The following is a 12,276-nucleotide window of genomic DNA, read 5'->3' as shown; positions in this document are numbered from 1 at the left end:
TAGGCTTAATACTAAAGCCCTAAACCCGCTCCGACAGGCCTATGGGCTTGACTTAGTACTTTACACTGCTGGGTCGAGTCTTCTCATATCGGGCTTTTTTTTTCGTATTTTAGGCTGGGCCTCCATTTGGTCCGACCCAATTGATGTGTTTAAGTATAAGTATTATCTCTTAGGACTCAACTAATGATTATTAAGATATACCTATCTTTATTCTTCTCTCATCTTATTTAGATAAAACTTTTATCAACATCATCCTTTTTAGGAAAAATATTCTCTATAAATGTAAAACTTTTGATACAGTTTTAGTTAATCTTCTGACGAAATCCACCCTAGTGAACACATACCCTAGAAGTGTTCAACGTATCTTATAAAGGTACAATCCTGTCTTCTCAGTCCCAGTTGTTCAAACTCATAGGAAAAGTTATGGATAAACATTACTAACCACTAAGGGTGCAATCTTTTAACACAGGTTTCTACATGACCATAACTTATAAAGAATAGAAGTAACTGATTTAGTAAACATCTGGTTAAGTACATAGGTAGTAGTTAACGTCATATCATCACAAAGTGACGTTGGTGTTATGCCTGCATTATTATTGACCTAACCAATTCCAATAGAGTTCAGTTACTTTTCTTTGCTACACCATTTTGTTACGAAGTTCTTGGAATTATTAGTTGTCATACTATTCCTTTTCATTACTCAGTTCCTTGAACTTTTTGAACAAATATTCAAGACTTTGGTCAATTTTTAAAACTCTTATCTATTTTGTCTAATTGATTCTTAACTCAATCATATATAATGTCTAAACCAATCTATTGCTTTTAATTCATAGGAGATCAAGTAGAGAAGATCGAATCGAGCATAGTATCAATACGAGTAATGAAATATGTGACACTTTCTCAAACTTTATATTCATAGGAAACACATATACCTAAGTATATGAATTGTAAAAGAAGTCAATCTCTTACAACTTAGTCAAATGGTTTTTTAGAAGTTTTTCCAACTGGGCAGTACTCACATGTAAATAGTTCTATTTATATGAAAATTCCTAATAAACTTTCATAGGCTAATTTATTCAATTTGTCTTGACTAACATACCCTAATTTAGCATGTCATATATTTTTATTCATATCCATATATATAGGAGAAACAAATAATGAAAAACTAATATTATCATAATGAAGGGTGACAAATACCATATAATCATTCAACCAACAAATCAAATCCATAAAAATCAATTTTATTATATTTTGATAAAGCACCCAGAGAAATTCAAATTATATTCTAGTTTAAGAAGAACAAGTACATTGACCAAGATTCGTCAAATATTTAAAGTATATTAGATTTTATATAGGTATAAGATTCAATCACCTTTCAAAACTCATTTGCTCGTGTTCATTCCTTTTACTACAACCTTTGTATTGTTACCTACATACATCTAATTAACCTTTTTTAGAATTTGATAGAAATCCACTAAAAATCCTCTATCATGAGCTACTTGGTCAATGACTTCTAAGTCCACAATCCACGTAAGATAATACTCAGTAAATATTATAGTACTAGAAATTAAAGTTTCATCACTTTATGTGGAATGAGATAATATCATTTTTAGCTCCATGCATTCATGGGCAAAATAACTTTTGCTATTTCTATTGCAACAATTCATTTTATTTTTGTCTTTTCTTCCAATACGTTTGCCATTCTCTCGTTTTAATTCCTTGTACTTGTCTTTGAGCCTTATATGATCTTCTTCCCTTTTTCGGACTTAAGCCACTTATTTTTGAAATCATAAATGAATTTTTGAACTCGACTCTTCAATGTATGCTTGAGTTCCTGATCTAGCTGCCTCAATGGTGTTTGTCCTCTAGTTATATGTGGCAAGAAGTACTAACAAAAGTCCTTATATTCTCATTGTGGTCATGTTTACCTTCATACGCTCTTATTTTTGGGAAAAAATAGTTTCACTACATGAACCTGTTGTTTATTTGTTAGGTTGTGCCTAGCTGACTTTAGTTCCATAATCATATTTGACATTAGATTAAATTTAACGATAAACTATCTTCATTTAGGGGCTACAGTTCCTCCAAACGTTTTTAACAAAACCATACTTATGACATATGCAATTGAGTATTACTGGTACTCGTATACTAGATCGTTATTCATGGAACTGGTCAAAATATCTCACAAAGTAAGTCTTGCTTCATACATGTGTGATATGTATCGACATCATGTTTATGTAAGGCACAATTCGAGTTCCCATCCCTTAGTTAGCTGTGACTCTATCTTAATCAGATCTACGACCTCCAAAGCCTTTTGCTCGTCTAGGATATTATGCATTATTAAATGTCACACATTGTAATTATTCCTATTCAATATCATTCTCATTCAAATTAGCCATCATGTTCTAGAATGTTATAGTTAACTAGAGCACAGAGACATATATTAGACACAACTCAATCAACACAACCAAGTACACATCAATTGTCGCAATGACACATAAAAATTTAAAATATCTCATATAAAACATAAAATTGAAAGTTCACTATATTCCCAATCATCTTTTATAAATCAAATGTTTGATATTTTAAAATTCAAACTAATTGCAGTAATATTAATTCTAGATAAAATTTCACTAAATTCTACCAATCCTAGAATTCTCACATTTAACATATTTAATATATATGATACAACAAATATATAATTTATTATGACTAAATTGTTTCATCAACCCGTATTGTTCTTAGAGGTACTATCTTCGTGATAAAGTCTTTATGTCATTTGCGATAAGTCAAATACCTTGCATTACGTTAATGTGGGAATAACGTCAAAATAGTGGATTTTCTCATGTGCATTACTATAAGTTGCTTTTTAGTAAGTTGTAATGTATTCTCTCAGTCCTAAGAGTTTTTGCATTTTTGTCTTAAACAAGATCATTAATTACGAGGCTAATAGTCATGCATGGATATGATTAGACTATGTGCTATCTCTTTTTAAATTAAAAAAGTACTATTGATTATATATATGGTCTAAACATATACCATTAGATCATCAGATGATCACATTATATAGTTAATATGATGGTCCCTGGTCAACAATCTTGCATAGAAACATGTGTTTCTAAAACATTGATATGTGTTTTCGAGAGCGTAATGATATATTACATACCTTTATGCGTTTTAGGACCCATGGAACACATTCCAAGTGTAAATCTAGGCATTACATAGTTGCCATGCTCTCAAAAGAGTTTCACACACCTGAATGCACTAGGAAAAGTGGCTCATGCATTGTCACTTGCCAAAATATGGTCCTATATGCCTTTACACATTTAGTCAACATCGCACACACTTCCATAGGCCAAAACAGTGGATGCACGCTTGTTTACATGTTGCCACACATAGAGAAAAGTCTCTTATGCATTGGGGAATTGTATTTTGACTATTGATCGATTAACGATGATTGGTCAAGCTTCGATCATTGATTGTTCAACTAACTTGGGTGGGTATTGATCGATTTGGGTTCAATTCAATTGACCATAGGTTGACCTGTTGACTAATGAGTTTAGACACCTTGTTGACCAAATAGATCAGACAATTAGATTTTTCCAACCTAATTGCAAACTGAATTTACGTAATGAACCCTAAAATTTTGGTCATTCAATAGGTCATCTTCCAGTGATAAGACCATAAGGTTTTTGAAGCTTTCCAATTGGTCATTATTTTTGAACCCTAAGTTGCTGAAATCTAGCAAAATGGTGGCTTGAAAGTCATGTCATGGGTCATAGTTTTTGGCTTGATTTTCATTGATTTCGGTGTTAATTCAATGCAATTATTAATTTAATGCTTGTATAGGACATCTAAGCTTCATCCTAACATGTTTCTAGCATTCAATTTCATGCAATCCAAAAATCGAATTTAAATAGAATTTCAATCACAAATCGAAATTCAAATTATAATTTTCATAAAATACATAATTCAATTCATAGAAAACATGACATATTCACAATCTACGCTCTTATACCAATATTGGAAATATTTAAACATGTCAACAAGCAATTCTATGAATATTGTAAACATAAATTGGTATACCCGACTCTGCATTCTAGTTTTCGCATACTTTAAATATGCTGCGAGGTATTGACATGTGTCATTTCCACAATCCCATTTGCCCATGTACTCATTTCTTTTGGGAGACATGATCTCTCTGTGTTTTAGGTTCCATAGAGAAAAAGAATTTTTTTCTGTTATTAAATGGCATCATTCATCCTGTTGGGTGCAGTTTTGGACATATATATAATAGTCCAATTGCTACCTAATTGCCATGTAACTGCCATTTGATAGTTTTAATGAAACCAAATTAGGTTGACTCGTCAAGAATGGAACTAGACCTAATACAAGCTTTAGCAAGTTTCGAGTACAGTCAAACCTCTTTCCAAGTTGGTGCTTTGTATGGATATCAAGGAGTAAGCCTGTACTTGGTTTTGAAAGCACAATTTCACAACCTCTTGCTATTAGAGGAAGACGAAGAAGCCGTCAATACAGGTATATCCAAAACACCCTATATGTGTTATATACGTGTTTGTAAATTAATCTTACTACGAGGATGATCTAGAAAAGGATTTTTGTAGAGTGAATTTGTTATTAAATTAAAATTTTAATTTGTTATTTCACCCTCGAAGACTATAAAATCCTGACAAACTACTATAGAGTTTTTAAGACAATCTTGGAACACTGTTTATTAAATTCATGAAAATTGTGAAGGTATTAATCAAACCAAAGGGTATTATAACAAACTTAGTGTCCATATCTTATTTTGAACGCAATCTTTGAAATATCTCTGTTAATTACCTAGACTTGACGATACCTTGAATAAGCATTCATCTTTCATAAATGATTCGTCAATATTGAATGAATGTGCATCTTCCATGCACGAGAGTTCATCAATTATAATATAAAATTTGAATGAATTTAAATTAAGTAGACTAACTAGAATATAGTAGGGATGTCCCTATGGCTATAACAATTAAACTTTAAGAAAATCTTTAACGTCTATATCCCTAAAATTCAATTGAAGTTTATTGTTTTGGCTTGAAGTTTACAGTATAAGCTAAAACTTTTGAATCATTCCTAAAATTCGTGAAAATCATGCAATCTTGGCTTTTTGTTACAATGCAACAATCTATCAACTTAAAATAAGGAAAAATAGATAAATATTAATCTTATTAGCTAGATTTAACAATTTCCTTGCTTGAATTCGTATTATTATGTGAGGTTCTGGAATTGAGTTTGCAAGGTGGAAGAAAATTGTATTTTAGTATTTTTTATTATGTTAAATTGTAAGGGGTTTGGTTATTTCATACCCCTTTAGCATGCGTTTGGTTGAAGAATTTTAAGATTACCTTGGTAATCTATCTTCTATTCCCTTGTTTGGTTTATCAGTAATAAAAGATTACAGTAATCTTCTATTATCAATGCTGACGTGGCAGGTAATATAGGTGGTAATCTGATTACCACCTTCACCTTAGGTATTTAAAGAGTACTGGGGTAATCTTGAGTTTATTATAATTATATTATTGTTTATTAATTTTTTGAAATAAAAATAAATTTATTTTTAATTAATATGACAAATAATATAAAAAATATTTAAAAATAATTATATTCAAGGGCATTTAAATAAAATAATTTACTAGTAATCTTTTATTACCTTTAACCAAACACAATAATTATTTATACCTACCAAATTTTATCAAACATAGTAATCATTTATACTCAGTAATCTTCTAAGTAATCTATCTTCAAGGTAATCTTTCTATTTTAGTAATTAAACATTACTCAAACCAAACACCCCTTTAAAATATAGTTATTTAATGGCCAAAGGACTATTTCCCACCCAAGGATCGCTATTTTTAGAAGTATCTCTTTTTAATTTTGAAAATCACAAATACCCATTTATGAACAGTTAAAATTAATGATAGTAAAGATAAAATCGTAATTTTTTCTATAATATGAAAAATAAACTAAAATATAATCTTCTTTTCCTCTCCTAAACTTTGAAAACTAAAAGTTTTCCTTTAATCGAAGTTTTAAAAAATGACAGTTTTCGCCTAGGGTTTGATTTCTAGATCTCTCATGCTAAATCCGGCAACATTACAGATCGTCTATCCCTCCTGAAGCTTCCACTCACTTCGGCAGTCTCTCTCCATCCATTTGAACGCCCATTTGACATCGATCTTCTTCTGAAAGACGAAGAGCTTTGTCTTCCTCGACGAAGCTCTTCATCTCTTGTTGTCTTCCAAGCCTCATTTGATGCCGATGGGATGTCTAAATGGGTAGAGAGAGATTATCGAAAGGAGATAAAGCTTCGAGAGGGATAGATGATTGACAACAACGTCGGAGATCTGAAAACCGAACCCTAGGGAGAAATTGTCATTTTTTAAAACTTAGGTTAGGAGAAAACTTAATAAAATTTTAAGGGTTTAGAGTTTCGTTAATTTTAATTACTCATAGGTGGATATTTGAGATTTTCAAAATTAAATGGGGATACTTGGAAAGACAGCAATCCTTGGGTGGGAAATACTCCTTTGGCCTTATTTAATTAACAACCCATCCATTTAGGTATTACCACTCCGCTAACTTTGACTCGACGTTACTTAAGTGCAACATTATTATGGCGGCCAGTCTCGCCGGCAGTTTCACGCCTCACGATCGCCGTATTCTGACAGCTGTCAACACCGGAGCATCCATTTTGTCTTTCGTCGGCTCAAGTTTCATTGTCCTTTGCTACTGTTTCTTCAAAGAGCTTCGCAAGTTTTCCTTCAAGCTCGTCTTCTACCTCGCTCTCTCTGTACCACCTCTCTCTCTCTCTCTCTGTCTTTTGCTCTTTTTTTTTTTTTTTTCAACTTTTCAAATATTTACTTATTCCGTGAAATTTCACTTCAGATCTATTGATCGATAACATTTGCTTTGGATCTTATTAAATCAAAGACATACAACTATTTAATCTTCAATGATGATAAAATTGCGTTGTATTTGAAATAACCACTCTCCTTACAATTTCTTTTTTTACTAGTGCAGGACATGCTTTGCAGTTTCTTCAGCATAGTAGGGTAATGATGTTTAAACCTAACTGTTCCCTATTTAGTAAAACTAAGAAATAAAATTCTTCATATTTTGATGCAGGGATCCGTCAAAAGGAATTTTTTGTTCAGCTCAGGGATATAGCACACATTTCTTTTGTGTGGCTTCTATCCTTTGGACTACTGTCATTGCCTTTACTCTTCATCGTACTGTCGTTAGACACAAAACCGATGTTGAAGATTTAGAAGCCATTTTTCACTTGTATGTTTGGGGTATGTTTTTGGCTGTGGTAAATAATTTTTCACATTATCAGATAATATGATTATCTCTGGAAGCTTATTTATGGTTAATGCTTCTCGCAGGAGCGTCACTGGTTATGACTGTCATACGCTCTTTTGGTAACGACCGGAGACATTTAGGTGTACTGTGCTGGACACAAACTGGGCGCACTGGAAAGGTAAGTGCAAATTTTGGTTGCCACTCTGTTGTTTCTATTCAGCTTTCTGTATATGCGGATATTGTTAACCTTTTCAAATTATTTCATCTTCATGTGCGAAGGACTCATTAGAGTTAAGGTGTGAGACACTTTATTTAGTAACCACAGATGAAGGCTTGTCATTGCCAAGAGTCGTTTTTGCATTTGTGCATTTCTGATCTCTGATATAATGGACAAATTTGCTGTTCACTAATTATGCAGGCAGTTCACTTTATAACTTTTTATGCACCGCTCTGGGGTGCTATTCTGTACAATGCTTTTACATACTTTCAAGTGATACGCATGTTGAACAACGTAACACGTGTATGTATTCAAGTAATTTTTTTCCTTTTTTTCCCTCTTTTTGTCAAAATTATGCTGTGAGTCATTCATTAACTGTTGAGGCTGCACTTATCCAACTGCTGGATATTTCAGATGGCGGTGGGCATGTCAGATCGAGCATATCAGTTTGATATGAAGGTAAGCAAATTGTTTAACTTAAAAAAAAACAATTGGCATGTTATAAAGATATAAGCATATTGAAATAAAATACGGTGTGCTAAATTGAGTGCCTCTGTCTATATATGTTATTTAATTCTAGAATTCCCATGCCAGTGATACTGTGCATACCTGCATAGAAAATGAATCTTGCATGTTTTTGGTTTATGTCATAATAGTTCTTGTTCACTTCTTAACTTTTCTTCAATCTTTTGTCTTCTTTTATCCAATTTTGTTTGTCTTGTTTCCTGTGGATACTGACTAATTCACCAAATATTATGATCTCTGTTAAAATTGCTTATTATCTTAAAAAACAAAAAATTATATTTATATTGTTTTCATGCAGTATTTCTAGAGAAGCCTAAGAAATATTGTCATATATTGAGATAGAAATCTCTCTACTTAAAGTTTTGGTATTCTGACTCATCAAGAAAACCATGTTAAAAGTAAATGTACTACTTAGTTCGCTTACTATTTATAATTAATGATCTTATTTCTATTTTTTTTTTTTTTTTGGTAGCTATAAATCTCTCTACTTAAAGTTTTGGTATTCTTATACATGAAGGAAACCATGTTAATTTTTAATATATTGCTTAGTCCTCTTACTTTTGTTCGTAGTTTTTTTTTTTTCTTGTAGGCTTTGAACCGGTGGGGATATTATCCACTCATTTTAATAGGATCATGGGCATTTGGCACAATCAACCGGATTCATGATTTCATTGAGCTAGGCCACAAAATATTTTGGCTTACATTTCTTGATGTTGGGACAGCTGCCCTCATGGTAACATGCTATGACATACACACTTTCCATTTGGTTTGTCTTTCACTGATATTCTCTTATATTTTGTGAAGTATAATAGTCTTTATAGTTAGATTTTGTTTGTTAGTGTATATGCATCTGATTGACGCTAGGAATTTGCCTCAGATTGGCTGTAAATCATGAGCTTTTTTCAAGTAGAAACAATATTGACCTCAAGGATGCTGTTACTGAAGACAAAATATTTTTTGTGTGACAAGTTTTCTTGATTACACTTCACATATTTGTATCACTTTAAATCTGTAAGGGATTAATGGTTACTTTACTCATTTGTGCCCATGACAGTGAATCAAGAATTTCCTGGACATTTATTTTATGAATTTAATGTGGTATGTATAATTATGGGTGGCATATATCCTCCAATCAAACTAATCTTGTGATAGTTACTGCATATCATGTAATTCACCATTTTTTGCTTATATGGAAACTGGTTTTAGTTTGTGCTGATTATCTGTTTTAGGGCCTGTTTAACTCAATAGCATACGGGCTTAATGCTTCGGTGAGGCGGGCAATATGTGAAAGATTGGATTTGTAAGTCGCATATTCTTATTCTTTTTTCCCCTTTGGACTAAATCATGTCTCAAGAATTCTAAAGTCGTCTGCTGGATTACCTCTTAAATGACACTGAAATCATCTGTATTGTATTATGTAGACCACTATACATTAATTTATGTCCCCTGCTAGTTCATTTGTGCTTGAAGTATGTCATCTGTGGTTGGCATTATCTCACTGTTAGTCTCAAACAGTTCTTAGTTATGTCCAGGGATTACCATATTTAATGATCTTTAAGGTGCCTCAGTGTGTCCTAGCTCATTAGTTCTTGAAATAAGTGTGCTAGTGTTGTCTTTGATTATCTCATTGATATTGTTTCTAATTGTCGCCTATCCTCGATTATTATGATTCATCACTTCATCTTTATTTGAAAAGTAGCAGTTGATAATATTATACGTTGCTGTATTATAGTTTGAATTTCTTTCATATTTGGTGTTTTGATTGAAGATTTTCCTATTAGGTTCTGGCCTGACAGATTTAGAAGATGGTTACCTAATTGTTCTAGGCTTAGAAATCCACAGCAAGAAAGTGAATTAGTCTCTTTGAAGATTCAAGATCAGCAATAGCAGTTTGGGTGTTGAATTTGATTCCTTTAGCAAGAGCTAAATTTTCTTTGCCAAATTCTTTCAAAAAAGTTTCAATGGGGGGATGATGGCATTGAGAAACACAAGTGATACTACACAACACATTCATTCTGAGTCCATAGAATATGGTTGTTTGATGTTTAGAGATGTGATTCATGTAAGGTGTTTGGCTTTTGCTTTTTGAAACTGATTTGATGGGCTATTTTCAAGTGGGCACTTGGTGGAGAACCCTGCTGCAACACCACCAACAACTTGGAAGTTGTATATTTCTCTTGTAGAAAATGGTTTTTAATGCTCCGAAGAGACCCATTTGCTATGTAGACAAGGATTTGTGGATTTGCCCCGTATTGTATATTATTTCTAACATTATGAAGATTATGTTCGCAATTTTCTTTTAGAAATGTAATTTGTATTTGTTGTTTCATGCATTGCTTGTAACATCACACCATGGGAAGAATCAATTCAGATATTAGAGGAATAAAAAGATAAAAAAGTTGATAAAATAAGGGGTTACACAATAATGTCTTGTGATTAGAGATATGATATTAATATTTACTGTTATTTTTTTAATGTCAAAATAAATATACATACAGATTGAATTGATATGATAATATGTGATTAGGATAAATAATTGTTACATCGTTATTATTTTAAAATTATTTATCACTTAAATATTAGTTTGTATTAATAAATTAGAAAGGGATGTTTTTTTTGCACCCATGTCTGATAACTCAAGGATTTGATCTTGATATATTTTTGGTGGAATTTGAACCATGCTTCCTAGTAAGAAATGTTGGGTTTTTTTTTTTTTTTTTTTAATTTTAAAATCTCAAGGGGAATTTACATTTAGTTAAACCTTGGGGTTTTTTAACATAGGTTGCACTTGTTCTACTAATAAGTAAATTAAGGGAAGTGCTATTTGATTTGCAAAGTGAAAACTAAAAACAATAACCAAAAAATTTTATGAATTGAATTAAATACTTGGATTTCATTAACTGAAAAACGAAAAATGCCACGAGTTTATATATACATTATTCACAACCCAAGTTGACAATCTGCGTACGTTCAATTATTTACCATGGGTCATTTCCTAAAACAAACACATTTGGACAATGTCACAACCATGAGATTTTATCTCAAAAAATGAAAAAGAAAATAGCATTAGGTATTTGGAATAACAAAGAGTGTTGAAAGTCAATCCTTAGCATAGTATCTTGATAACAATGGTTGAGCTTACTTATCGCCATTGTTTTCTTGAAGTCTTTAAAACTTTAACAATTATCAACTAATGATCTATTAACATAACACCAAAATTTGTTTAACCAACATTCTATACATTCTCTCTCAAGTCAATCCAACATTAAAAAAAAAAAAAAAAACAACTTTGTGATGAACTTGCACAGAAAAATACCAACAAGAAATGTTTAACGCTACAAACAATTGGTGATGACGCTGCAGTTTATAGAAAGAAGAAAAGTTAATGTTTAGTTGTGTCAAGTCAGCATAAAAAAGTCAAAATATCTTTATTTTCAAATAGTTTTTCATTTTAATTTTAAAAAAAGTCGACTCACATTGTTAATCCTAGAGTTGAAGATAATACACCAACAAGGTGTTGTCAGACAAGGGTGTTGGTAATGGTTTCTTATCTGTATTCTTTTTCTTTGTTAATTGACTAATGAACACTAGAATATGTTGTGTAAGGCATGATTGTGTATTATCGTTTGAGGTATTTTAGGGTTCTTAAAGCTTGATATGTTTTGTTTGTTTTTTTTTGCTCTATATTTACATAAATTGGGTCTTATAACTATAAATCTAATGAATGAAAACATATTTCATATGATTTGTTTAAGGTAGTTGATTTCTTTTTGGCTTAATTTTAGTTGATTCATGTACAAATTAGGTCTTGATGAAGTTTTCCTTTAAGTTTTTTGTGTGTGTGTGAATACAATTGTTCTTTGTTGTACATCATTTTCTATAAAGCATGACTTCATATGTATTAACTTGGGTTTTAATACATGTTTTGATTGAGTTTTGCATTGGGTATCTTTAGTTCATGGTTTAGTTTTTTGTTGAATTGATCAATCATTTTGTTTGGTAGAATTGTTTAAAGTTATGGATCTGCACTTGAACATAATGTTTGCTTGGATTATAGTGATAGCATAACTCTTGTATGTATGTTCGCTATGTGATTGAGTGAAGTTGTCAATAGATGTCAGTTGCTATTATGTTATTGGACAACCTGTGTTGCATAGTCTGCTTCACAGTTACATAAGTTG

General features: G+C 31.6%; 1 protein-coding gene across 5 annotated transcripts; it reads left to right on the top strand.

Moving 5' to 3' along the window:
• Positions 1-6,601: 6,601 nt before the first annotated feature.
• LOC123212541 (G-protein coupled receptor 1) lies at positions 6,602-10,424 on the top strand. Of its 5 annotated transcripts, none has more exons than XM_044631717.1 (9): positions 6,602-6,841; positions 7,072-7,103; positions 7,177-7,346; positions 7,437-7,531; positions 7,772-7,885; positions 7,985-8,029; positions 8,685-8,828; positions 9,344-9,395; positions 9,877-10,424. In XM_044631717.1, the coding sequence occupies exons 1-8, from the start codon at positions 6,665-6,667 to the stop codon at positions 9,365-9,367; spliced, it is 801 nt and encodes a 266-aa protein (XP_044487652.1). In that variant the 5' UTR covers positions 6,602-6,664; the 3' UTR covers positions 9,368-9,395; positions 9,877-10,424. The 5 variants fall into 5 exon arrangements, with proteins under 5 accessions (XP_044487652.1, XP_044487653.1, XP_044487649.1 ...); XM_044631714.1 differs by having other exon boundaries at positions 6,603-6,841; positions 9,325-9,395; XM_044631715.1 differs by having other exon boundaries at positions 6,604-6,841; positions 7,772-7,873; positions 9,325-9,395.
• The last annotated feature ends 1,852 nt before the right edge of the window (positions 10,425-12,276 follow it).

The sequence above is a fragment of the Mangifera indica genome, chromosome 3 (genome assembly GCF_011075055.1).
Source record: "Mangifera indica cultivar Alphonso chromosome 3, CATAS_Mindica_2.1, whole genome shotgun sequence".
NCBI classification, from domain to species: domain Eukaryota; kingdom Viridiplantae; phylum Streptophyta; class Magnoliopsida; order Sapindales; family Anacardiaceae; genus Mangifera; species Mangifera indica.
Note: the sequence above shows the minus strand (reverse complement) of the source record. Positions and strands in the feature narration are given on the sequence as shown.

Excerpts from the sequence above, each read along its gene's own strand:
- LOC123212541 (XM_044631714.1), top strand. The coding sequence starts at position 6,665 with ATGGCGGCCAGTCTCGCCGGCAGTTTCACGCCTCACGATCGCCGTATT. Across the intron at positions 7,347-7,436 it reads TTTTCACTTGTATGTTTGGG|GAGCGTCACTGGTTATGACT; the intron begins GTATGTTTTTGG and ends TGCTTCTCGCAG. Across the intron at positions 8,030-8,684 it reads CATATCAGTTTGATATGAAG|GCTTTGAACCGGTGGGGATA; the intron begins GTAAGCAAATTG and ends TTTTTCTTGTAG.